Source organism: Chenopodium quinoa, unplaced genomic scaffold, assembly GCF_001683475.1.
Source record: "Chenopodium quinoa cultivar QQ74 unplaced genomic scaffold, ASM168347v1, whole genome shotgun sequence".
Taxonomy (NCBI): Eukaryota; Viridiplantae; Streptophyta; class Magnoliopsida; order Caryophyllales; family Amaranthaceae; genus Chenopodium; species Chenopodium quinoa.
This window is the reverse complement of record NW_018743331.1, coordinates 10,870,425-10,898,400: the sequence shown is the minus strand read 5'-3', so window position 1 is coordinate 10,898,400 and position 27,976 is coordinate 10,870,425. Positions and strand designations below refer to the sequence as shown.

The following is a 27,976-nucleotide window of genomic DNA, read 5'->3' as shown; positions in this document are numbered from 1 at the left end:
GGGTGAGTTACTTTAACTTAGCACAATTTAATTTTTATATATGTCGCCTGTTTATAACTCAACAAATTGTGTTGCAGAACTATGTAGCTAGACCTTTCTCTTCTTCCCAGCTGGACCCCAAGGTCAGGAAGCAGACGACCGAGGATATGTCAACTCCTGGCAACACTAGGAGACAGGCGGCCGAAAGGCAAGGAAGGACTCCCCAAAGCGGAGGAAGGACTCCGGCTACCCCTGGGAGCAGTCGGCCCTCTAGAGAGAAAGAGGCGGCGAGAGGTATAACTCGTTCAAATTTTCCAACTTTCATCAAGCAACCGTCTCCTCTGAAATCAGGCGGCTTGTCTTCTGTTATTGTGCCGCTTATTAATAAAGGTCTACTTTGCATATGCCCCTCAAGAGCCGGACCTGGTTCAGATGGCCAAGTCCATGCTGAAGGTCATTCCTGTTGAGGACAAGGAGTCTGTTAAGGGAGTCGACACCCTTAACCTTGAAGCCATCCTAGCTCTCCTTGCCGAGGTATACTTAGTAAAAAGTTATCTTTTTTCATTTAAACATTTTTCCTTATCGCCTGTGACTAACGACTGTTTTTGGCCGGCTACAGTCTATGCTGCGAGTGTACGGTCTCCGCAAACCCATCTCCGGAAAGAACAAAGAGGTAAAAGTTGCAAAGGCCATGGCCGCCTCTGATTCTGATAAAGCTATGTTCCAAATAGCTCAAAATGAGATTCTGACCAATGACATACTGTATTACCAGGCGTCAGCCACTTTGCAGGTCAAGAAGGACTTAGAGGCGGCCAGACAAAAGATCTTGGAGCTGGAGAAGTCTGTAAAGAACCTTAAAGCTGAGGTGGCGCCTCTCATGGAGGCGGACAAGGAGGCCAAGGGACTCCACAAGCGGGTGAACAAGCATAGGGGTCGCCTGCAGAATCAAGAGAATGACCTCACCCAGAACTTTAACGAGAAAGCTAGCGAGGAGAAGATGACCCTTGTTCAGGAGATGATGGACGACTGTAGGGCCATTATGAAGATGACTGGGCGGTCCTCTTCCTTGACCGGCTATGAAAAATGGGAGGGCCAATTCACCGCCTGCTCTGATCAATTTAACAAGAAGATCATGGAGCAGGCAGGCGGCGAGGAGGAGGCGGAGGATGAGGCGTTTGACTCCATTTTCGGGGAGTCAGACCAGGAAGAGGATGACAAGCAGGAGGCAGATGCTGATGAGGAAGAGCCACCACAGGAGGAGGTGGATGCCGAGAAAGAACAGGCGCCGGTTGAGGATCCAAACCAAGCGGCTGTCGACACTAAATGTCCGGCGTGCCGCTGCTTGAATTCCCGTTTTTCTTAAATGTCAACTTTCTTCGGCCTGCGTGCCGCTTGTTCTGTATCTTTACCCGACCAAGGGGTCGGGGTTTATTGACAATTTTAATGTTTAACATTTCTTATGATCTCCTGGCCGACTATTTATATTAAACATCCGGCCTTATTGGTCGTTCTCTTCAATTTTTGGAATTTGAATTTTGCTTCATGAAATTTTGATATGCATTACATGAAATTTTCTAAGTGTAGCTTTCCGTTTTTGCGTTTTTCAAGTGCCGATTATTCTGTTATGCCGATTATTTTTTCCCCTGGCCGGCTGTTCGCCTGGTTTTCTAAGGTTGATGGATTGACTTGGAAATCTTTGATACTCTAAGAAGTATGACTGATTTTTAGGCCAATAAATCACTATGGTGATTGCCCCAAACCAGGCGAACAGACGGCTAATCGACAGGCGGACACTCAGCATTATCTGGCTCCCGGCCTCAAAATAGTTCTTTGATAAACTTCGATTTTGTCACTAAGTTTTGTACTTAGTTTATTTTGTTGATTGTAAATAGTTCGTCTTCTTGGTTGATGTTTTCAATCAAAGTATAATAGGAATAGTGGCCGAATGCCGTCTGTTTGCCGACAAACAGGCGGTCTCATTCGTACCTTTTAAATTCCAATTTTAGATTGTTGAGTGACTATAAGTTAACTTTTTTAGGTTGATTAATCTCCGTCACGTGCACTTGAGTAATAAGAAGAAATAGTCGGTTGTGGCCGTTTGTTGTGCTTGAAACTTAGAGGAATAGTGGTCGAGTACCGTCTGTTTGCCAAAAAAAATAGGGGGCTTGGTTCACACCGTTTAGGTTCCATCTCAAGTTTACCGGAGTGACTATGAGTTAACCCTTGGGGTTAATCAATCTCTGTCACTTTGATTTGAGTGAGAAGAAGCAGGCAGCTTTGGCCTCATGGTACCTCTTTATTTGCCAAGTTTCGCTTGGCTATTTACTCAAATTATGCCGACTGTATTGTCCCAAGCAATAACAGGCGGTTTATGACTTAGATTTTAACTGTCTACCGCGTGTTTACAGTATAGCGGTACGTTTACCTTTGTCTCAGGCCAAACGACTACAAGGTTTCGTTAAGAAACACTCGATAGGGCCGTTTGTTTTTGGTTTATAGAGCAATGTGCCACCCAAATGGGAGATGATCTCTGCAACGAATTCATCCGAATGGATGTCGCCGGATGCCTGCTCTTTTCTTGGGACAGACGTATTAATTTAATTTTAAAAAGATCATCTGGTCATGGGCCTTAGAAAGATTATCCGGCCTGTGGCCTCATTAGATTGTTCAGAAAAGAACAGATTGTTAAGTTATGTAGACTTAACGTTTTTACTCAAGTATTTAAAAGAAATAAGGCCAATTGTGTTCTGCACAGGCGGTTTGCCCCACTGAGGAGACTTGCACAATAATTGAAATAAATTGCAAACTTTATTGATATGTTTACAAATAATTTACAAATCTCAGAAGTATTACTTTTTTAAGTTGTCTACATTCCAAGTTTTGGCTAGCTGCCTTTCGTCTGGTGTTTCTAGGTGGTAGGTGCCGCCTCTAACTTCTTCATATATTCAGTAGGGGTTATCCCAGTTAGGAGTCAGCTTTCCCTGCTCGTTCGCCCTACCGATTGCTTCCATCTTTTGTAACACAAAGTCCCCTACTTTTAGTGGCCTCTTGTGCACTCTTTTATTGTAAGCTCTCTTCATTCTCAGACGATAGATCTCATGGCGCAAGGCTGCATTGCCCCTGCGTTCTGGAAGTGAATCTAATGCTAGCCGCATGGCTTCCCAGTTGGCCTCTTTGTCATTAAGCATGACTCGAAGAGTTGGCTCATAGCGCTCAATAGCCAGAACAGCCTCCGCCCCATAAACCATTAGAAATGGAGTTCACCCAGTCACCCCTTTTTCAGTCGTCCTGATGGCCCACAGTTAATGTGGTAGCTCGTTAGCCCATAGGTCGCCGACTCTTTCAATTTTCTTTTTAATGCCATCAGAGATTAACTTGTTGAATGCTTCAACCTGGCCGTTTGCTTGGGGGCGGCCGACTAATACAAAACAATGAGAGATCCCTTGGTCTCCCAAACAATTCTTGAGAGCAGGCGTCTCAAATTGAGGTCCATTGTCAAAGACCATAAACATGGGCACCCCATACCAAGTGATGACATTTCTCCAGATGAAGGAGATGACATCTTTGGTTTTTGTGCCTTTGACTGCCTCCGCTTCTACCCACTTGGTAAAGTAGTCGACTGGTACCAAAATATATCTCCGTCCGCCTGTAGCAGGCGTATAGGGACCCAGAATGTCCATACCCCATTAAGCGAATGGTACTAGGCTATGGATAGCCGTCAGGTCAGTGGCCGAATGATGGATGAGCTTGCCAAACCTTTGGCACTTGTCACATTTTTTAACCATCTCCATGGCGTCTGCTTCTAGGGTAGGCCAGAAGTAGCCTTGCCGCCTGAATCTCTTTGCTAGGGTCCTACCGCCTATGTGGGAGGCGCAGAACCTTGAATACAAGTCTTGGAGGACCTCTCGGCCCTTTTCTGGGGTAACACACTTCAAAAGAGATTGTAGATAGCCTTTTTTGAAAAGTTCCCCATTATGAATCTCAAAGTTAGACGCACGCTTTTTCATTACAATCATCTCTGGGTAAGTGTCCAACAGGGTGTCGTCTGTTAAGTATGCCCGGATGCCATATGTTTTGGGGGTTTTTGATGTGTCCTGCGGGAGAGTTACAATTCCTAGTAAGAGCAACCGACGCCTATACCTGCAAAACCACGAAGACTCCGGTTGGTGGGAGCTCCGCCTCCGACGATCAAGTCAGTAACATACAGGAGGTAATAAGTGCAGAAATAGTAAATGCTCCTCGCTAATATAGGAGGATTCTGCAATTAATATTGCTCGGTTTTTTGTGTTTGCATTTATGGATGCCTAATAAATGAGGTCTGACCCACTATTTATAGTGGCAGACCAGCACCCCATCTAAGGTTCAAAGGACACGTGTCAATAGGGGATTGGCGCCCTGTTGACTGGCTGTCACGTGTCGCAAGGCCATTGGGCCACTTGTCTAGGGTAATTTTTACCCTAAACATTTGTCCCTCTTAGGTGCTGACGTGGCGGTGCCACGTGGCCCTTGAGACGGTTTCCTCTCTCTCTCTTTTTTTTTTTTTTTTTTTTTTTTGTTGAATTCGAATTTTTGATGTGTAAGAAGCAGGAGGTGCAAAGGCGCGAGGGTTCCCCTTCTGAGGATGGCCTATATATAGCAAACCTCCTCCCCCATGTTCACATTTACATCCTTAAGCAATTTCAAAGATATTAAGTGCAATCGGTTTTGAGAGCAAATTTCTCCAGAAATTTGCCGAGTGCACATCTGGCTTTTCGCTTCTTTCAAAGAATTTCTTGTCGTTTGTGGGTGTTGTGAACAGCTTCACGAATTTGTAGCTGCTACTCAGAGAACACATCTGGCTACGAGGACGCCTGTATCTTCACGATCCACTTGAGGATTTTCTTGTTCGGTCAAGCGGTTTACTCTCCTTCTCCATTTACTTAGGTACCGCCTCTATTCTTTTTAGCTCTTTCATGTATTTACGTTTGTGCTTCTTTCTTGCTTTTTTCTTTATTAGTTCCATAAGTAGCTGGACCCTTTATACCCACACCCGGAACATAGCTTTGAGACCAACCGGTCCCTCAATACGGCTGAGTTTAGGACTTGGGGTGTTGCCTCTAAGCATTGGAATCTTTCCTATCCATCTTCTAATCCGACCGTCTCCGTGTCTGTGAAGGACACAATGGCCAAAACCAGAAAGATAGTTGTGGATCCCAATTATAGAGGCGGAGGCTCAGAAAAGTTGTCGCCTTAGGAGAGGATCCCAGATGAGATGACAAGGGGATCTCCAAGAGGCACCCCAAGCACCCCTAGTGATAGCATTCTAGGGTCTTACAGTGGAGGCGGTGAGGAAGCCGCCTCTACTTCTGGAGCTGAGGATAAAAAAACCTCAGCAAGAAACGAAAAGAACCCCGCTTCTAGTTCCGGATCTAAGTCCAGCTCTGATGGGAGCGACAGTAGCAGCAGCAGCAGCTATCTCATGCCATCTGTGGATAGCGAGGAGGAGGAGAGGCCTACATGGAATAATAAAGGCGACCCTCTCATGATCACTGTATCTGCAAAAGACAGGGCTAACATGCAAATAAATTTAGCCAATTTCATACTCAAGCGGCCCTTGGGAGAAGGGTACAAGTTAGTCGTCCCGCGTGAGATGGGGACCATTGCCTGGGAATACAACCAGCGCAATGCAGACGGTTTCTTTGGCTGCTATGAGGCGGCTTTTTTAGCGGGGCTCCTCTTCCCCCTTCATAACACAATAAAGGCCATACTGAGAGGTTATGGCCTAGGCGTCTGACAGCTTACCCCCAACTCTTGGGTAAATATACTGGGGTATATTGCCGTCTGTGAAATGCAGAACCTGAACCCCGGCTGGGAGTCTTTCGCCCACATGCATTATCTAAGTCGGAGCCCAGGCGGGTGGAAGGCCTGGTACACCTAGACAACATATCCCCAGTACTTAATGACGCTTGACAAGCCGTCAAAGTGGTCGGATTGGAAGAATTGCTTCTACATGGTCAAAGCTCCAACCATGAGGAAAATCGGGAGCTCCGGACGTACAATCGGAAGCCTGAGTTGATTGGGAAAAAAATGTAAAATTCCCCAGATACCGGATGGGGATTACGAAGCTCACCACTTCCAACATCTTAACCGGCGAACTTATTAGTGTACCCAAGAATTGGGTACCCAAACGTGAGTTCCTAAGGGACGAGGCGTTCCTGTCCGCATGCGGGTTGAGCACCATGTTTAAAAAATGTAGGTTGGAGGACTCAGCCGGCCAACTTGTGCAGGATGTATGTTTCTTGCTTCACTTGGTTCGTTTTTGTACTTTTTCTAACCAGGTGTCTCATTGTTATTTTGTAGCTGAAGGCCTAGGCATGTTGCCAACATACAAGACGCCTACTAAGAATGCCTCTGATATCCGAAAGGAGAATGCAGAGAAGAAGAAGGTTGCCCAGGCAGCTAAGAAAGTAAGTTCGCCTGTCCTCTTTGCGTATTACTCTATTTTTTCTTCTATTAAGTTGTTTCAAATCTAACCGTCTGACCCCTTTTTGCCTTGTTTCAGGATGGGAGCAAGGTTCCTCGCTCTCTTTCCAAACAACCCCGGCAAAAGCCGGTTGGGGAGGAGCCTTCTCCTTAGGTCCAAAAGACCTCTCATGCTGACCGACTGACTGCTGACGGCAAAACGGTGAAGAACACCGGAATAGGGTTCGACCTTTCGCACGGGAGGTCGGACGTCCCTCCGGCACCCTAGAAAACAGGCGGTACATCTGCCGAAAAATGCCCATGCGGCACTCAAGAGACCCAAGGTACGGATGACCCCTTCAATCTCACTCTACTTGGCTTGCCCATGCGGGTCAAGTCTTACTCCCAACTCCAACCGGAGGACTCGTCATCCGGCCGGAAATCTATTGGAGGGGCGTTTGCTCCTTTCTCATCGTCTGTTTCTGGTGCAGATAAATCACCTCGCTGGCCGGACGTGACACAATACACCTGGGCCATGCTGAAAGCCGTCCCTAAGGACGAGAAGGAAGAGATCCCTGGGATTAACGCCTTCAATGCTGACCGTGTGATGGTCAGCCTGGTTAAGGTAATCTTATACATTCGTCTCTTCTTTTAACCATAATCTCATACTTGTCCGATTTTTTCTAACGCTGGCTGTGTCTTCGCAATCACTGTTGCGCGTGGAGGGGCTGAAGAAAGCCTATGCACGCAAACAAGAGGAGGTAAGGAGAGCCAAACGGGACGCCTCAGACGCCCATAATGTAGCCCAGTATTCAATGATTGTGCATGACTTAGAAACTATATCTATAATCATGTAACAGGCGGACCAGATCAAGACCCTTCAGAAGGCCCTCAATGAGTCCAAGGTCAAGGCTGACAACCTTCAGGTGGCGTTGGAGAACGCTGAGACGGAGTTGAAGAACCACGAGGATTCTCTCCAGACCTTGGAGAAGACACAGGCGGAAAACTCCTCCCTGAAGAAAGAGAATGACCGCCTGAAGAAGAAGGCGGCCACTTCAAAGAAAACCGCGAGAACCGCATGAAGATGGCGTTCTCCCTTATTCATCCGGATACGAACTATATCGCCTGGGAGCTCGCCTATCGATACGCAGATCTTGCCATTCTGGCACAGGAGGAGGGTCAGCCAGAACCAGAGCCCTATAGGCAATGGGTCAAGAAGGAAATTTAGAAGATGCAGGCTAAGGCGACCGAAGAAGAGGAGGAGGATCAGGCGGAAGTTGCGGAAACCGTCAACCTCAACGGCTCTGAAGCTGTCGCCAACCAGGCCCAGCCACAGCAGACTCATGCGCCTAGTGCTCAAACACTTACAACACGGCTGACTCTTGAAATTGAATGAATGTAATTTCCGACCTACGTGCCGTGTATCTTTGTATCTTTGTTTTTTTTTCACCGACGGGGGTCCGGTTAACAATTTCAACGTTTTAAATTTTATTAAATATATTTCGCCGACTGTGTCGGCTTTATCTTGATTCGATTCTCAGTTTATTTCTACTTAGCACTTTTTAATTTTCGCAAATTTTTTGCCAAGTATAATGACTCCTGACTTTCCGTGTATACCGGGTGGGGTTTACTAAGTTTGCCCCTGGATGGCTGGTTGTTAACTTTAAAAGGTTAACAGACGTCCACATGTGCACCCGGTTAGATAGACAAGCGGTGCTTGATTGTTTAAAGGAAACCGATCGCATTATTAACTAGCTGGGGTATGCTCATATAGCGCCTCGTTTTTCCATGTTTGAATGCAGCCGGCTATTCGACCGGCTGTAGATTAGTGGCATAACCTCTTGAGGTGCCTTTGTGTAAAAGCTGGTTATGACACAAAAAAGATTTCGTGTGCCGTCTGTACTGTTTGGTAGTACGGGCGGCTGTATTTTCCTGTTGGGGGTATCGGTTGTACTACTTTGAAGTAAAGCCTGGGGGTACCGCTTTGCAGAAATGACCGGTTGCATCTTGGTTACAAAGGATCATTCAAACAGCCAGTTAGAGCCGTTTGATTCATGATCGCTAGAACAACGTACCACCCGGAAGGAAGATGTTCTCTTCGACGAATTCACCCCAAATGGGCGTCGCCGGATGTCTGCTCAAGAGGCCCCTAAAAGTAGGGGACTTTGTGTTACCCCTCACCCCAAAACAGGTGACTATGTTTCTCCAGATGAAGGAGATTACATCCTTAGTCTTTATGCCTTTGACTGCCTCTGCTTCAACCCATTTGGTGAAGTAATCCACAACAACCAAGATGTAACAGCGACCGCCTGAAGCAGACGTGTATGGTCCCAAAATGACCATGCCCCATTTCGCAAAGGGAACCGGGCTGTGAATGGTTATTAGGTCTGTGGCCGGACGGTGTATCAGCCGGCCAAACCGCTGACATCTGTCACACCTCTTCACCAAATTCATGGCATCTGCCTCAAGAGTGGGCCAAAAATAGCCCTGTCGCCTGGCTCTCTTAGCCAGGGATCTACCGCCTATATGTGATGCACAAAAACCCGCATGTAGATCCTCTAGGACTTTTCTCCCCTTCTCTTGGGTAACACATTTCAAAAACGGCTGTAGGTACCCCTTTTGGAGGAGTTCCCCTTGATGCATTACAAAGCTCAGAGCTTGTTTCTTAAGAGCAGCCGCTTCTGAAGGGACATCCGGCAGAGTGTCGTCTAACAAATACGCCCGGATGGGATCCATCCAGGTAGATCTTCGGTCCAGAACTCCATGGGGTCATGTTCAATACTTCTTTTTTCCATGACCTCCCAAAAGACTGACCTAGGCGCATCATAGGAGGCGGATGATGCAAACTTGGAGAGTGCATCCGCCTAATTGTTCTCGAACCGTGGCACTTGACGTAGATTGAATTCTTCAAGTGTCGCAGCCTCTTCTTTGACTGCCTGCAGATATTTGATCATAGCCGGATGGGTGGCTTCGTAGTCACCATGGAATTGGCTGACGATTAATTGAGAATCAGAGCAGGCATCAACTTTTCTTGACCCTGCCGCCTTGCACATACGTATACCAGCCAGCAGGGCCTCGTACTCCACCTCATTGTTTGAGGCTTGGAACTTAAACCGTAGTGCATATTCATATTTATCCCCTTCAAGAGAATGACAGATTACGCCTGCACCACAGCAGCTCATAGTAGAGCTTCCGTCTACAAAAAACTTCCAAACCTGATCCGTACTTGCCGGTTGTACCGGCCTAATCATTTCAACAATGAAGTCGGCAAACGTCTGACCTTTCACTGCCCGCCTAGGTTCGAAAGTTATCTCCAGGCTTTGTATTTCAACAGCCCATTCGATCATTCTGCCGGATGACTCTATAGTGGTCATTAGATGCTTGATTGGCTGATCAGTATACACAATCACCGATGAGCCAAGAAGTAAGATTCAACCTCTTGACTGCTTTGTAAAGAGCCAACCCAAAATTTTCAATCATTGGGTACCGAAGTTCAGCATTTCTGAGGACGTGGCTGATGAAATACACCGGGAGCTAATTGCCGTCTCTTTCAGCAAGGAGAACAACACTAAGGGAGTGATCTGAGACGGCTAGTTACATGTAGATTACCTCCAGGGGCAAGGGGCTCACTAGCCTTGGAAAAGAGTGCAGATGTTGTTTTAGTCTCTGAAATGCCGCCTCAACCTCTTCACCCCACTCGAATCTTGACCTCTTCCTAATTGCTTAGAAGAAATAGAGGAATTTGTCGCCTGACCGGTTGAGAAACCTTCCCCAATGCCGCTAGGCAACCGGTAAGTGTTTGGAATTTTTTGACAGTGCGGGGTGACTGCATATCAATAACGGCCTGTACTTTCTCCAGGTTAGCCTCTATGCCTCTTTGATCAATCAGAAATCCGAGAAACTTCCCAGACTCAACACCAAAGACACACTTCTTGGGATTAAGCATGACCTTGTGCCGCCTGAGGGTGGTGAAGGTTTCTCGGAGGTCAGCCAGGTGATCTGTCTGTAGCTTGGATTTGACTATCATGTCATCAAGATACGCCTCTACATTCCTTCTAATTTGATTGAGAAAAACTGTGTTAATAATTCATTAGAAATTAGCAGGCGCATTCTTCAACCCAAACGGCATCACCGTATAACAATATAACCTCTGATTAATGACGAATGTCGTCTTCTCTTGATCTTTTTTCCACGGGGGTATTTGATGGAAACCTGAGTAGGCATCCATGAAACTCATCAGAGCATGACCGGCTGTAGAGTCGACTAGGCTGTCAATCTTTGGAAGTGGATACTATCCTTCGGACATGCCCTGTTTAGATCTGTGTAGTCTACACACATCCTCCAGGTGCCACTCGGCTTTTTAATAAGGACAACGTTTGCTACCCAATCCGGGTAGTAGCATTGCCGGATGAACCCAACATCTAGCAACTTTTTGACCTCGGCGGCTACCGCCTGAGATCTTTCCTCTCCGTGATTCTTCTTCTTTTGCCTAACCTGCTTCTTTTTGGGATCAACGACAAGTTTGTGGACAGCAAGATCCGGGCTGATGCTTGGCATCTCTTCCACTTCAGAGGCAAAAATGTCTTTGAACTCTCTCAGCAGTTGGAGCAAATCTGCCCCTAATTTCTCAAAAGCGACCGTCCCAACCATAACAGTTCTGTTGGGCCGGCTGTCGTCTAGGACGACATCAACGCTCTCACCAGTCGGCTGGGGTCGGAGGTCATCCGACCGTTCACCGGTTAGTGATTGCTATTTTTTTTTCTTTTTTGACGCGTGCCAGTTGGTCCGCCTTTCTCTTTTTACCGGCTACCCTTGGAGCCGGCACTGCATGATCGCAGTTACCTAGTTCTATGGATTCTTCGCCATGATTGGCTGAAGCCATAGTTGGTTTGACGTCTGAGAGGTAACACTCCCTAGCCGTCTTTTAGTCCCCATTTAGGGCACCGACTGTCCCATCATCCTTCTGAAACTTGATCAGCATGAGAGACGTGATGATGACTGCCTTAGACTCGTTGAGGGTGGGGCGACCAAAAATCATATTGTAGGCGGTCAATTCCTCAACAACAAGGAACTTAACGACCATGTGATGCCCTTGCCCCTTTTCTCCAAGCCAGATGGGTAGGTCAATCTTTCCCACCGGATGCACCACCCCTCCCTTAAAACTGACCAAGGGGTGAGGAGCCTCATACATGCTGCTGGGCTTGTACTTGAGCTTTGTCAAGCACTGATAGCTTATCAGGTTAGACGATCTCCCGGTATCAATTAAGATCCGGCCAACTCGCTGGTTGGCAACCTTGCATTCGATGACGATGGGGTCATGGTGAAGCCGTCTGACCTGGCCTCAGTCCTTTTCAAAAATAAGGACCTCAGGAAAGGTGTCTTTTGACGCCTGGCCCTCATCTACTGAGTTAACCAACTTCCTGATATTGTCCTTGGTACCCCGGATGGTAGGACCTCCACTCGCAAAACCGCCTGCTATAGTGAAGATTGTTTCTTCGTCTGTTTCAGAGTTAGTAGTCGTTGGTTTGGACGGGTGTCCTTTGTTAGTCTTGGGGGCACCCTTGGACTTGGGTAAGTAGGACTTCAGAGCCCCCTCCTCAGCCAGACGGTCCAACACCCGCCTGAGGCTATTGCAACCGTTGGTGTCATGGTCAACATCCTCATGGAATTGGCAGTATTTTCTCTTGCCCCGGTTGCTGATGGGACTTTTCATTGCCGCCGGTTTTTCAAGAGTCAAACGGTCTTGGATCTCCATGAGGATGGAGGAGTAGTCCTTAGTGAACTCGTACTTTGGGACGTACGGTTCTAACTTTCTTCTGCTCTTCTAGGCCGGCTAACCAAATTGATTTGCCGCCCAGACTTCTTTTCTTTTCTATAATTCTTTCTTTGCCGACTAGGATGGCCGGCTCTCTCTCTGTTCAGACTTTTTGGGGTCCGACGGGTGCCTCACGGCACAAATTTCCATCGCCTGTATATAGGCTTCAGCTTCCATTAATGCCTGTTCGAGGGTGGCAACCCTCTTTCTGACCAAGTCGAACTTGAAGGTCGACCCGTCTTTCGGACCCTTAAAGAAGTCTATGTAGGCAACGTCGTCAGACAGCCCTTGAATCTGAATTCTCATTAGATTGAACTACCTAACGTAGGACCTAAGTCCTTCCTTCTCTCCCTGCTGTATGGCCCCAAGATCGAGGCTCGTCTTGGCAGGGATGTTCATTGAGAAGTTCGACGTATACAAGTACGCCAAAGTTCTGAAGTTGTTGATGCATCCGGCTGGCAGGTAGCCAAACCATCGTTGGGCTATGCCCTTCAATGTAGCCGGGAAGCACCGACACCAGGCGGCATCATCCAACCCATGTAAGTACATGAGGTTGGTGTAGGCCATTAGGTGATATTCTGGGTTGGTGGTACCGTCATAGGTACGAACCAACACATTTTTCACCTTAGCCGATTGTGCCACCTCAGTAATTTCCCTGGAGAAGACTGTTGGCTGTTCCCCAAGGTTAAGCAGCCGGAGCTGCCAGTCCATAGGCTGGACCGGTTGTGCCGCCTGACCCCCGAAGAGGGCCGACTGCATGTATGGAGATCCATATGGCAGGTACGGTGACCCGTACTGTACCGGCTGGATAATTTTTTTACCAGAACGCGTGGACGGATCGCACGACTAACTCCCTTTATCTGATTCTGAATGCTTTATGGAAGCATTTCAAAAGTTATCTGGGTAGGTCGATGTTGACGCCGACGCGGACAACTGTAGACTTCTCTTTTCCTGGATGAGCATCCGGGCATCAGAGTAAGTCCTCTTTGATCCATCCGGTTGTACTTGCCGGATGGGCTTCCTTTGCCCTGTCTCAAGGAAATGAAGCTTTGAGACGTCGATTGTGGACCCATCCGCCACCTTTGGTTTCGGGTGAGGGGTAGGCACACAATCTTTCAGCGCCTTCTTCCCGGAGGACGGAAGCTTCTTAGTCGGTTGATCCTTATGAGGGCCAGTGGACTTGTTTAGGAGGCTCTTGGTCTCGCCCTTGAAACTCGTCATGAATTTCATGAGTTCGTCTCTCGTGACGTGAGTAGCACCTTTTGCCGCCTTGGTTGTCCCGGTCGGCTTGCCGGTTTGGCTGCCTGGAGCAGCCTGACTTCCATCCTGCTCCTTTATTTCTTTGGAGCGGATGTGTTTTGTTCTGAACGACCCTTCTAGGGCCACATAGGTGTCGATTTCATAATCGTCACCACTTTCTTGGTCCGTATGGACCTAAGGCTCGACTGTGGGCCGTTTGCCTTCATTTGTTGGTACAATTTCAAAAGCCATCTAGGAAGTACTATCCCCATAGACAGTGCCAAATGTTTTGGGGGTTTTTGATGTGTCCTGCGGGAGAGTTACAATTCCTAGTATGAGCAACCGACGCTTGTACCTGCAAAACCACGAAAACTCCGGTTGGTGGGAGCTCCGCCTCCGACGATCAAGTCAGTAACATAAGTGCGGAAATAGTAAATGCTCCTCGCAAATACAGGAGGATTCTACAATTAATATTGCTCGGTTTTTTGTGTTTGCATTTATGGATGCCCAATAAATGAGGTCTGACCCACTATTTACAGTGGAGAGACTAGCACCCCATCTAGGTTTAAAGGACACGTGTCAACAAGGGATTGGCGCCCTGTTGACCCATGGCTGGCTGCCACGTGTCGTAAGGCCATTGGGCCACGTGTCTAGGGTAATTTTTACCTTAAACACCATAAATCCAGGTTGAGCTTCGATAAAGGACTTTAATAGGTTCCTCCTCAATGCTCCTTTTTTCCATCACCTCCAAGAAAACAGAGGTGTGTCACAGGAGGCAGATGACGCCAATTTGAAGTGGGCATCTGCCTGGTTATTCTCGGACCTGGGCACTTGACTTAGGTGAAATTCTTCAAGTGTCCCGGCCTCTTCTTTTACCGCCTGTAGATACTTGATCATAGCCGGATGTGTGGCTTCATAGTAACCATGATATTAGCTAACAATCAATTGTGAATCAAAACAGGCGTCCACTTTCTTTGCCCCGGCCGCCTTGCACATGCAAATGCCGGCTAGTAGGGCTTCATATTTTGCCTCATTTTTTAGGCTTGGAACTTGAAATGTAGTGCATACTCATACTTGTCTCCCTCAGGAGACTGACATATGACGTCTGCACCACAGCCGTTCATTGTGGAGCTCCTGTCCATATATACCTTCCAAACTTGGTCAGGATTTTCTGGATTAGCCGGGCTAGTCATTTTAACAATGAAGTCGGCTAGTGCCTGCCCTTTCAATGCTTTCCTTGGCTCAAAAGTAATTTCTAGGCTTTGCATTTTAGTTGCCCATTTAATCATTCGGCCAAATGATTCCATGGTTGTCAGTGGCCGCTTGATTGGTTGGTCAGTGTAGACCACGACCAGATGTGCCAAGAACGCTTTCAGCTTCTTAACTACCATGAAGAGGGCCAAGCCAAAATTTTCAACCATGGGGTACCGTAACTCAGCATTCTTCAGGACATGGCTGATGAAATAGACGGGGAGCTGGCAGCCGTCTCTTTCAGCAAGAAGAACGGCACTGAGAGCATGATCAGAGACGGCCAAATGCATGTATAACGCTTCCTTTAACACAGGACTGACGAGCCTTGGTAAAGAATGCAAGTGTTCCTTCAACTTTTGGAAGGCCGCCTCTGCGTCCGTCCCCCATTCAAACATCGTCTTCTTCTTGATTGCTTGGAAGAAATAGAGGCACTTGTCGCCTGACCGACTGAGGAATCTCCTTAATGCCGCCAGACAACCTATTAATTTTTGAACTTCCTTTACAGTGCGGGGCAACTGCATGTCTATGACCGCCTGTATTTTCTCTGGATTGGCCTCTATCCCTCTTTAATCAATTAAAAATCCGAGGAACTTCTAATACTCAACACCAAAAACACATTTCTTGGGATTTAGCATGACCTAGTGCTGCCTGAGTGTGGCAAATGTTTCTCGGAGATCTGTAAGATGGTCCGTCTGGAGTTTGGATGTAACAATAATATCATCAATATATGCCTCCACATTCCTTCCTATTTGATTAACGAAGACTGTATTAATCATTCTCTAGAAGGTAGCAGGCGCATTCTTCAAACCAAAAGGTCGTCTTTTCTTGATCTTTCTTCCACAAAGGTATCTGGTGAAAGCCTGAATAGGTGTCCATGAAGCTCATCAAGGCATGGTTGGCTGTAGAGTCGACCAGACTGCCGATCTTTGGGGGAGGATAGCTATCCTTCGGACATGCCTTGTTCAAGTCTGTGTAGTCCACACACATGCGCCAGGTTCCATTTGGCTTCTTTACTAGGACAACATTGGCAACCCAATCAGGGAAGTAGCATTGCCGAATGAACCCAGTATCTAACAATTTTTTTACCTCGGCGGCTGCCGCCTGGCTTCTTTCTTCACCATGGTTCCTTTTCTTTTGCCTTACTGGCTTCTTTTTAGGATCCATAGCAAGTTTGTGGACGGCTAGATTTAGGCTAATGCATGCCATCTCATCCACTTCAAAGGTAAAGATGCCTTTGAATTCCTTCAACAAGTGGTGCAAGTCTGCACCGAGCTCAGCAAAAGCAGTTGTCTTAACCTTAACATTCTGATCAGGACGAGAGTCATCTAGGACTATGTCCATGTGTTCACCAGACGGCTAGGGACGAAGTTCATCCGGCCTTTGACCGGTCAGTGATTGCTATTGCTTGTCTTTTTTCTCGGCCACCATTTGGTTGGCTTTTCTCTTCTTGCTGGCTGATGTCAGAGCAGGCGCGGCTTCCTTGACTTGGTCAAGGTCAGTAGTTTCTCCACTGGGGCTGGCTGCGACCACAGTGGGCTTGACATCAGAGAGATAGCACTCCCTAGCCATCTTCTGGTCTTCCCGTAGGGAGCCGACTGTTCCGTTATCCCTCTCAAACTTAAGAAGCATAAGAGAAGTGATGATAACAGCCTTGGATTCATTCAGGGTGGGGCGCCCCAAAATCATGTTGTACGCCGTCAATTTTTCAACAACTAAGAACCGGACCACCATGTGGCGTCCCTCCCCTTTCTCGCCGAGACGAATGGGTAAGTCTATTCGACCTACCGGATGTACCACACCACCCCGAAATCCCACTAAGGGATGAGAGACCTGGTGCATACTCTCGGGCTTGTACCTGAGCTTAGTCAGGCACTTGTGACTGATGAGATCAGACGAGCTCCTAATGTCAATGAGGATCCTAATGTCAGACGAGCTCCAAAGTGGTGCAAGTCTGCACCGAGCTCAGCAAAAGCAGTCGTCTTAACCTTAACATTCTGATCAGGACGAGAGTCATCTAGGACAATGTCCATGTGTTCACCAGACGGCTAGGGACGAAGTTCAACCGGCCTTTGACCGGTCAGTGATTGCTATTACTTGTCTTTTTTCTCGGCCACCATTTGGTTGGCTTTTCTCTTCTTGCTGGCTGATGTCAGAGCAGGCGCGGCTTCCTTAACTTGGTCAAGGTCAGTAGTTTCTCCACTGGGGCTAGCTGCGACCACAGTGGGCTTGACATCAGAGAGATAGCACTCCCTAGCCATCTTCTGGTCTTCCCGTAGGGAGCCGACTGTTCTGTTATCCCTCTCAAACTTAAGAAGCATAAGAGAAGTGATGATAACAGCCTTGGATTCATTCAGGGTGGGGCGTCCCAAAATCATGATGTACGCCGTCAATTTTTCAACAAATAAGAACCGGACCACCATGTGGCGTCCCTCCCCTTTCTCGCCGAGACGAATGGGTAAGTCTATTCGACCTACCGGATGTACCACACCACCCCAAAATCCCACTAAGGGATGAGAGACCTGGTGCATACTCTCGGGCTTGTACCTGAGCTTAGTCAGGCACTTGTGACTGATGAGATCAGACGAGCTCCTAATGTCAATGAGGATCATAATGTCAAACGAGCTCCAAAGTGGAGCAAGTCTGCACCGAGCTCAGCAAAAGCAGTCGTCTTAACCTTAACAGTCTGATCAGGACGAGAGTCATCTAGGACAATGTCCATGTGTTCACCAGACGGCTAGGGACGAAGTTCATCTGGCCTTTGACCGGTCAGTGATTGCTATTGCCTGTCTTTTTTCTTGGCCACCATTTGGTTGGCTTTTCTCTTCTTGCTGGCTGCTGTCAGAGCAGGCGTGGCTTCCTTGACTTGGTCAAGGTCAGTAGTTTCTCTACTAGGGTCGACTGCGACCAAAGTGGGCTTGACATCAGAGAGATAGCACTCCCTGGCCATCTTCTAGTCTTCCCGTAAGGAGCCAACTGTTCCATCATCCCTCTCAAACTTAAGAAGCATAAGAGAAGTGATGATAACAGCCTTGGATTCATTTAGGGTGGGGCTCCCCAAAATCATGTTTTAGGCCGTCAGTTCTTCAACAACTAAGAACCGGACCACCATGTGGCGTCCCTCCCCTTTCTCGCCGAGACGAATGGGTAAGTCTATTCGACCTACCGGATGTACCACACCACCCCCAAATCCCACTAAGGGATGAGAGACCTGGTGCATACTCTCGGGCTTGTACCTGAGCTTGGCCAGGCACTTGTGAATGATGAGATCAGACGAGCTCCTAATGTCAATGAGGATCTGGCCAACTCTTTGGTTGCCCACTTTGCATTCGATGACAATAGAGTCATCATGCAGCCTCCTGATTTTGCCCTTGTCATTCTCGGTAATAACGACTTCGGGGAAGTAATCCTTGCACTCATGTCCGTCATCGATTGAGTTAACATCGAGGCGCCTGACATAGTCTTTATTGCCCCGGATGGTAGGGCCACCTCCAGCGAAGCCGCCTGCTATTGTATAGATCGAAGTTTCATCCGTATCCGAGATATTAGTAGAGTGGGGCTTCTTTTTAGATGACTGTCCAGGGTTAGTTCTCAAGGTAACCTTGGACCTCAAGATATAAGACTTGAAGACTCCTTTGTAAGCCAAACGGTCCAATAGCCTCTTGAGGCTATAACATTTGTTGGTGTCGTGGCCAATATCCTCATGATAGTGGCAGTATTTGTTTTTGTTCTAATTTTTGGCGGAACCTTTCATAGGAGTCGGCTTGTCAATAGAGACCCGGTCCTAATCTTCATGAGGATGGAGTAACAGTATTTATTAAATTCATACTTTGGGGAGCACGTCTTCGCTTCTCTCTTTTTCTTCTGGGATGGTTGTTCAAAAGTTTCAGTCACCGAGACTTGTTTTCTTTTCATTTCTTTTTTCTTAGCCGACTGTGATGGCCGACTCTCTTGTTTGTCAAACCTCTTTAACTTCGACTGCTTACTGATGTTGCAGAGCTCGATCGCCTGTATATAGGCGTCCGCCTCCATCGGTGCCTCTTGGAGGGTAGCCACCCTCTTTCTGACGAGGTCGAACTTGAAATTCGACCCGTCTTTCAGACCTTTAAAAAAGTCTGTGTAGGCTACCTCATCAGACAGCCCTTGAATCTGAATTCATCATATTGAAGCGCCTGATATATGAGCGCAACCCCTCCTTCTCTCCCTGTTGTATGGCTCCCAAATCAAGACTTGTCTTCTTTGCAGGGATATTCATTGAGAAGTTTGACGCGAACAAGTATGCGAGCGTCTTGAAATTATTGATGCATCCGGCTAGCAGGTTGCCGAACCATTTCTTGGAAATACCCTTCAATGTGGTCGGGAAGCATCTACACCATGTGGCATCGTCCAACCCTTGAAGATACGTAAGGTTGGTGTATGCCATCAGGTGGTCTTCTGGGTTGGAGGTACCATCATAAGTGCCTAGAAACACATTCTTCACCTTGGCTGGCTGTGCGGCCTTAGTTATTTCCTTGGAGAAAGCTGAAGGCCGTTCCCCAAGTCTTAGCAGTCTGAGCTGCCAGTCCAAAGGCTAGAAATTATGTGCCACCTGCCCCCCGAAGAGGGTAGGCTGCATATATGGTTGTCCATACGACATGTATGGCTGTTGAGGCGCATACGGGGCCACTTGGAACATCAGAGGACTAGAGTGAGCGGACATACCACCTGTCGGGTCCTCTCAGTTTGATTAAGAATACCTCATTGAGGTATTCTGAAAGCTGTCATTGAAGTTTGACTTTGAGGCCGACTCTGACAGTTGCATATTCTTCTTTTGCTGGATTATCATCCGAGCATCGGAACATGTTTTCTTGGAACCATCCGACTGTATATGCCGGATGGCCTTCCTCTTCCCTAGCTCAGGGAACCGAAGTCCAGCCAAGTTTATCTAGGGCTTCTGTCCCTCCCTTGGTTTAGAGTAAGGAGTGGCCTCTCAGTCTTAACCGGCTTTTTCCTCCCAAAATGAGAGGGCTTCTTGGCCGACTGTTCCTTGGTAGGGACAGCCGTCCATTTATCAATAAGATCCTTTATCTCCCCTTTGAAACTTGTCATGAGAGTCATGAGCTCGTTTCTAGTGATGGTGGTGGATCCTTCAGCCACCTGGAGCTGACCAGTCGACTGGCCGACTGTTTCACTCGGCCCTGCCTGGTCGGTGTTTCGTTCCCTCCTTTCAGTGGGATGGATGCGCCTTATTCTCAGGGACCCATCAGGGGTCGTGTGGGTGGCGACTTCATAGTCGTCATCTGTATCCTGGTCCGAGTAGACCTGGACATCGGCCATAGGCCGTTTCTCATTTAGAGGCGGTACAAGTTATTGTGAAGTCATCTCAGAAGCACTCTCCCCACAGACGGTGCCAGATGTTTCGTGGTTTTTTTATGTGCTGCGGGAGAGTTACGATTCCAAGACTGACTTCTGGACGCCTGTACTTGCAAAACAACGGAGACTCCGGTGGGTTGGAGTTCTGCCTCCGACGATCAAGTTAGAACGTGTATGAGGAGTAAAATGCGGAAAGTAAAGGTCTCTCTCGGATTCTAAGAGAGTATCTGCAATAAGTAATTGCTCAATTCGAGGTGTCAGGTGTCTGACTTTCTCTAATGGAGAGTTAATGTGAATTAAATATTTTTTAATCACGTTCCTCAGAGGGAAAATTTCCCTTTTGTAGGGTGTTGAAAAACGTGTCCAGTATTAGGATTTAGCAAACCTGGGGCTAACTGGGCTTTGCCTAGGAATTTGGGCCTTAGGAGGCCATTTTCTTGATGGGCTATCTGTCTGCCACGTGTCATGGCCTAATTGGTCCACCTTGGACCTCTCACGAGGTGACACGTGGCGGACTCTGGTTGGTCCACGTGGGTGGCACGTGGCAAGACTTGTGTGGTCACGTGGTGGGGAAAAAATCCCCTAATCAAGTATTTATTGAAGTCATATAATTGTTTATCTTAACTTATCTAAATTTTGCTCATTTTCAAAAATGAGCAATAATTTCTTACTTTAAAAATACTGAGTTAGACCTATTTTAAGAGATACATTTCAGAGTAAAGGGTGATGGAAATTTCAGAAGCCTCTTGCATTTTGAAGTACTCCTCTAGAAATTGGCAATTGACCTTATGTTTCTTTCTTAAAACGAGTCCAGCTCTGTATTCTCATTTTACATACCTTCGATTGAAATTATATTAACTTCCCTAAATCTTATATGTAGTGATCCAGGGTTTTTATGCGAGGGTGATACTGGTACTGAAGTAATGATATTTCAACTTGAAATGCTTAAAAATCGTAACAAAATTCATGGCGAAATCATTAATGCATGGTTTACTGTTCTGAATTAAAATGAGCAATATAGAAATACCAATTCTACTGGACGTTTCTTTTTCAGTCTTACTGCAAGTGTAAGTTCAACTCTTTCATTTTATTTTGTTTTATTTTGTTCATATTCACTTTGCTCATTTCATATGATTTTTTATATTTTAATGTAGATGTAGTTTGTATTTCCAAACACTAATATTAGTTCTTTGCTCATTTGTCAAATGAGCAAACTATTCAGTGCTCATTTGTCTAACTATTCTTGCTCATTCATTGAAATTAAATATTTATTTTTTGCTCATTTGTCAAATGAGCAAAACCTTCCGTGCTTATTTGTCAAAAAAATTTCAATTTACTAATTTTATATGACTTTTCTCATTTCATATTCACTTTGCTCATTTCATATTTACTCTTTTCATTTGTATTCATCATATTTATGTATTTTTCTTTATGTATTTTTTTAGGAATGCCTTTTTCAATATGAAACTGATCGTGCTCTACAAAGGAATAAAATGTTTTATGATATTGTGAATTATTTTAATTCAGCAAATCAGTCATCTCAAAGAAAGATATTGAGCTTTTCTTTTTCCCAGTATTTGAAAAAGATCATTATTTTTTGGTATGTTATAACACCACCTCAGTGCGTGGTACAATGGAGGTTATTGAATATAGTGAAGGCTCTACTGAAAACAAGAAATTTCTCAAAAATCTGGTATGGCTCAAGATTTTGTTAGATTATTTAGAAAAATGATTAGAGTTTAGTTGTTTATCTTGGTCTTGTTCTGCATATATTTGTTCTGACTATATTTGTTCTGCCTGTTTTTATTCTTATTTTAATTTTTTTGTTCATTTTCAGAAAAGCGCATTTTCATATTTCATGGATGGTCAAGGAACTATACAAAGTGTTGTTTTGTCGAAAGAGATCAAGTCTATGGAGTTTGAAGTGATTGATTTACTCTGGAAGTATTCAAATGATGATCATTTGCATTGTGGAGTTGCAATGATGAGGCATATGGAAACATATATGGGTTTGCAAAAGTGGAATTGAGGTTTAAAGAAAAATAATGTAAGTCTTTCATATTTCATGCTTGTTGTTGCAACTTACAGGCCGTGTTCCTTACTAAAATACTTAATCATTTTCTTATTTGTCAAATGACCAAATAATTATTTACTCATTTGTCAAATAAGAAAATAATTTTTACTCATTTGTCAAATGAGCATATACATTGATACCTTTTTTGTCTTGTGATTCAATGATTCAAATGAGCAAATACTTAAGTTAAGATCTTATAAGTTCATGTTAGATAAGTTACAAGATTAGTCGAACCAAAATTAGAGAAGCAAATTGACGGTTTAAACGGATGATTCTGTTATGTGTTACAGCACAATGTTCGTCCCTTGTTCTACATTTATTCTTGTTTTCTTGTTTCCTTCTTCGAATACTAGTCTAGTTGGTGATAAAATCATTGATTAATGTTTAGTCTAATCACATGTTTACAAAAAGTCACATGACATGATTCTGCAGGAAGTGACATTGAAGCCATCACAAAACAGAATTAGGAGTATACAGATTCTAAGGAATAGATTCCATATTTTAGAAATAGATTCCATCTTTTTTTTCTACGTATTTCTGAAATATGAGATGATAATAGAGAACATACCTAGCAACTGACCTGAGCAATGTTCACTAGCAACTGCCATCATACCTAGTGAAGATGCACTATTTGTCTGGGCTGTATCAGTGACAAACTTCGATTCTGTATTAGAACTTACTTCTTGTCTCGCCTCTTATAAGTTCATTTGAATTCTATTTTGCTCATTTTAATTCTATTTTCATTTTAACTCTATTTTGCTACTAACTGAATCAAAATTTTGCTTTCTAAGATGACCTGCAACTTCTAAACTATTGCTTCCCTATACTTACCCTGAACTATTGCTTCATTTTTTCTCTTTACATGTCATAATCATTGAAAAACTTCGTTTGAAGTATTGCTTTGCAATTATTTCAAGTGAAGTAAATATTGTTAAATATGTTAAAGAAATTGTTCAAAAGAAAAAGAAGGTTGAGGAAACTAGCCTTACAACTGAAGAAAGCTTGGGGCAGCAATTCAAGAGCATTCAACGGAGAGAATTGAAGACTGAAGTTGATCAATTGTTAGGATGTTCTTAGGATTTGTATAGAACAATAGAAGTATTAGTTTTTATGTTGTTATTAATGGGACAAATAATCAAATTTGACAAATGTGTTTGTGTTTATTTTGTTGTTATAACTTTAGGTATGTCAATGTAATGGAAAACATTTTCTAAAAGTTGATCTTATTAACTAAGCTGTTGCTCATTTGTTAAATTAGCAACTAAGCATTTTCTCATTTGACAAATGAGCAACTAACTATTTGCTCATTTTCTAAACGAGCAAAAAATTAATTGTTCATTTGCCAAATGATCAAATAAATGTTTGCATATTTTACAAATGAGTAACTAATTATTTGCTCATTTATCAATAAATATTTGCTCATTTCACAAATGAGCAACTAACTATTTGTTCATTTGACAAATGAGCAACTAACTATTTGTTCATTTGACAAATGAGCAACTAACTATTTGCTCATTTGACAAATGAGCAACTAACTATTTGCTCATTTTCTAAATGAGCAAAAAAGTGATTGCTCATTTCCTAAATGATCAAAGAAATGTTTCCTTATTTTCCAAATGAGTAACTAATTATTTAGAAAGTGTATATCATTTCACAAATGAGCAAAGAAATGCTTGTTGATTTAATGTATGATTAAAGAATTGTTTGCTCATTTGACAAATGAGCAATTAACTATTTACTCATTTCAATAAAATTAAAAACACAAAATTTATATATGAGGGGTTGTGCTAAAAATATGAAACTTCAAATTTGAGCTCAATTGTATTTCGAGGCATGATTATTATAACAAATCCCTCAACATCTTTTAGCCATTGGTGGTATTTTTGATCTTATTCTTCCCAAAATTCTTTCTCCTACAAAGTCTGTCGGTCTTATAAATCAAAGCATACTGACAGAGTGATAAATAGATGCACACAATGACAAGAACAGAAAACAGAGAAAGAAATAACAAGTACATCCTACAGTTAGGAATTTATATAAAAATATTTAATCTTATATTTATATAAAGTTATCATTACACTTTTTCTGAACAATTTCTAATATCATGATGACTCAATTCACCACAACATCTACATAATCTCTTCTTTTTTCTGGTTTTGTTCTACAACCTTTTCTTTTTTTCCCTTCAGCCTTTTGCACTTCTATCTCTTGTTTCAACATTTGGCACATCAATCTCAGCCCCTTTCTTTTTTGAAGTCTCTTCATTTGATAGATGAACTCCAGTCCCTTTATTCTTTGAAAATTTTGGAGGTTTGACAATTATTTTAGTTGGCACACTAGCTCCAATCAATAGCTCAATGTCTTGTCCTTTATTGTTTTCACTTCTAGCTGTTGTTTCATTATTTCTTGCAATCCTCTTCGCCTCTAAATCCTTTCTTATTCCTTGAATATTTATCATAAGTTCTTGAATATCTTCATCTTTGCCTTCTACCAAACTTACACAAGTGTGTATCTCTGACCATAAATCATTTAACAATTTTTTCTTGTCAATTAAATCAGCACATTACTCCAACGGGTTTCCACCCAAGTCAAAAATTAGTTTCTTCAGTGCCATAGTAGTCCATCTGTGTACCATATACTGCTCAGGAATGGTTTCAAACCTTTTTGCTTTCCAAACCCAAATCATATGTCTACATGGAATTCCTTGTCTATAAAATAGCTTGCAAGAACATGTGGTGTCATAGTTAGTTGGATTAAACACAACATCAAATGTTCTAATCCGATTTCCTTCACTTACTTTTGCAACTTCCAATCCATTTTCTTTCTTCAATTCATCAACACCACAAGAAAAACAAGCAATTTCAACCTCATATTGAAATTCATAAAAGACAGAGTTAGTATATAAATGTGAGGCATGCTTTTCTATCCCTAGTGGTGTTTTGCACTCAGGATATTTGTGCTTTGAATCGTTATCATTCTGACCTTGAGTGTGTCTTTAGGCATCAATTCCAGCTTCATATCTCAAGTAAAACTCAACAAGTGACACATGAGGATTGATAAAGGAGCAGAAAAAGTTGTTTTCACTTTCGGATCTTGGTGTTGTACGCATTATTCCTCCAAGGAACACATCTCTGAAATACGCCGGAATCCACTTGACCCATATCTTGTACATATAACCTAACCACTCATGTTCTTCCAAGTGGTATTCAACCATCACCTTGTTCCACCTTTCTTCAAACTCAGTGGGTTCAATTTCAAGATGCCAAACGCAAGAACATATTTTTTTTAGGTAACCAGTTTCTTCTTGCATGATTGATTTCTCCACCTTATTTGGTAACTTTTTCATTATGTTCCACATACAGAACCGATGTTCAGTCTTCTTAAACACACTTTTAACAGCAATTTTCAATGTTGGATCCTAATCTGTGATCATACAATTAGGTTCATTCCCACCCATTTGCCTTGAGAAATGATCTGAACAACCACTTAAATGACACAATATCTTCCTTCGCTATGAAACCAGCAGCAAAAGTAATGCAGCTCTTATGACGGTCAACCCCTGTAAATGGAGTAAACACCATGTTGTACCTGTTTATACATACAGATTAAATTTTAAATGAGTAAATAATTCAATGCTCATTTGTGAAATAAACAAACAATTCTTTGCTCTTTTGTCAAATGAGAAAATAATTGAATGCTTATTTGTCAAATGAGCAAATAACTCAATGCTCATTTGTTAAATGAGAAAATAACTCAATGCTCATTTGTGAAATAAACAAACAATTCTTTGCTCTTTTGTCAAATGAGCAAATAATTGAATGCTCATTTGTCAACTAGCAAATAACTCAATGCTCATTTGTGAAATAAGCAAACAATTCTTTGCTCATTTGTCAAATGAGAAAATAATTCAATGCTCATTTGTCAAATGAACATGCAATTCAATGCCCATATACATACTCTTATCAAAGAAAATTAGACTTATGGGGATATTCACTTTTCACATTGAAGTAAGCAAACTTTTCACATTGAAGTAAGCAAACAATTATACTAAGTTCATTTAAAACAAAGTCATTAAGTTAAGCCATAGTTATAACATAGAAATGAATTGTGATTATTATATATTACCTATTGGTTTGGTATATGGTATCAAAGGATACAATATCACCAAATAGAGCATAACTCTTTTTACAAAGGGGGTCTGCCCACAATGCTCTACAAAGGCAGTAATCTTCATCCATCTCAAAATCAAACAAAAAAGCACTCCACATTAGCTTTTTGTTGGTAAAATTATCCACGAACATTTGAGCATCGCTTCCTTGAATGTATGCTTTTAAATCTCTATGAAAATTTTTGAAATCTTGCTTAGATGCACCAATGTTATCATATCCTCCAACAATTTCCTTCATCATTCGAAAAGTTGTAACGGGACCAATATTCACCTATTTAAAGAACAAAACAGTTTTTCAAATGAGCAAACAATTTAATGCTCATTTTTCAAATGAACAAACAATTCAATGCTCATTTTTCAAATGAGCAAATAATTATTCGCTCATTTGACAAATGAGCAAACAACTTTTATTAGAACATATAGAGAATTCATGAAACATAATAGACTTTGAAAGTGTTACCTTAGAATTATTCACAATTCTTTTTTTGTGCAATATCTTCATTTTATTCTTTTTTGGAAGAGATTGCAACTAGGTGTATAAAGTGCAAGAGTATGTCCCTCATAAAATTGTGACACTATGAATTTGTTGTCATCACAATGCTTTATGACAACATGTGCCTTGCACCCAACACGAGTAACGAGTCCCTTCCTTTGGATTGAAGCTTTTTCTTCATTGCTTTCTCCTTCCTTGTAATTTAAATCTTTTTCAACAGTAGCCTTTCTTTTCTCTTTGTATCCTTCCTTATTGCATAAGATATACTATGATTTCAATTCTTTGCTTCTTCTTTGTCTTTTAGTTGTAGACTTTCTTGTGTTGAATCCAGCAGAAAATGCGTAACTTTTATAAAATTCAAGGCCCTCTCCAAGATTATTAAACTTCATTCCTATAGCTGGTTTCAACTCATTGGGGCATATTGGAAGCCATTCTTTTGTTCCTCTAGGAGTGAGAAAAGGTGATACTTTAGGAGAAACTACTATTGTAGGAGTAGTTAGCACATTTGTGATGGTACTAGAATGACTGTCAAGTTGTTCATTGTTCCTCATCATTTCTGTCATTAAACATAATAGAAATAACAAGTCATTAACATTCCCAAAAAATAGTAACAAGTGAATATGCACCCCCTTAAACACACTTACACACAGACTCTCAATAATTAGAACTGAAATTAGATTCTTAAATAAGAATGTACACGGCCAAAAGCAAACACACACACTCTTACATACACTCTAATATTCACTCACACACACATAACACACATACACACACACACAACAACAACAACAACAACAACAACAACAACAACAATTTCTGAAATCAGAACTGCAAGTAGAAAGATGAAGGGGCAGGGGGATAGGTTTGTGTAGGGAAGTGGAAGAAGGGAGTGTGGTTGGTATGCAGGAAACAGACCAAGAAGAAGGGGGTGGGGCTTGTGCACAAGCAAGCAGACCAAGGAACTCAATGCTCATTTTTGAAATAAGCAAACAATTCTTTGATCTTTTGTCAAATGAGCAAATAATTGAATGCTCATTTGTCAAATGAGCAAATAACTCAATGCTCATTTGTGAAATTAGCAACTAAGTATTTGTTCATTTGACAAATGAGCAACTAATTATTTGCTCATTTAACAAATGAGCAACTAAATATTTGCTCATTTGCTAA

General features: G+C 43.4%; 2 protein-coding genes across 2 annotated transcripts; one reads left to right on the top strand and one right to left on the bottom strand.

Annotated features, from left to right (window-relative positions):
• The first annotated feature begins 411 nt into the window (after positions 1-411).
• LOC110737640 lies at positions 412-1,342 on the top strand. The gene is made up of 2 exons (XM_021917971.1): positions 412-513; positions 599-1,342. Exons 1-2 carry the CDS (start codon positions 412-414, stop codon positions 1,340-1,342), a joined length of 846 nt encoding a protein of 281 aa, XP_021773663.1.
• Positions 1,343-24,333: 22,991 nt separating this feature from the next.
• On the bottom strand, positions 24,334-27,363 carry LOC110737639 (protein FAR1-RELATED SEQUENCE 5-like). Its single transcript, XM_021917970.1, has 5 exons — positions 27,277-27,363; positions 26,274-26,587; positions 25,610-25,736; positions 24,781-24,972; positions 24,334-24,690 (listed from the first exon to the last, which is right to left on the bottom strand). The coding sequence occupies exons 1-5, from the start codon at positions 27,361-27,363 to the stop codon at positions 24,334-24,336; spliced, it is 1,077 nt and encodes a 358-aa protein (XP_021773662.1).
• Positions 27,364-27,976: the final 613 nt, after the last annotated feature.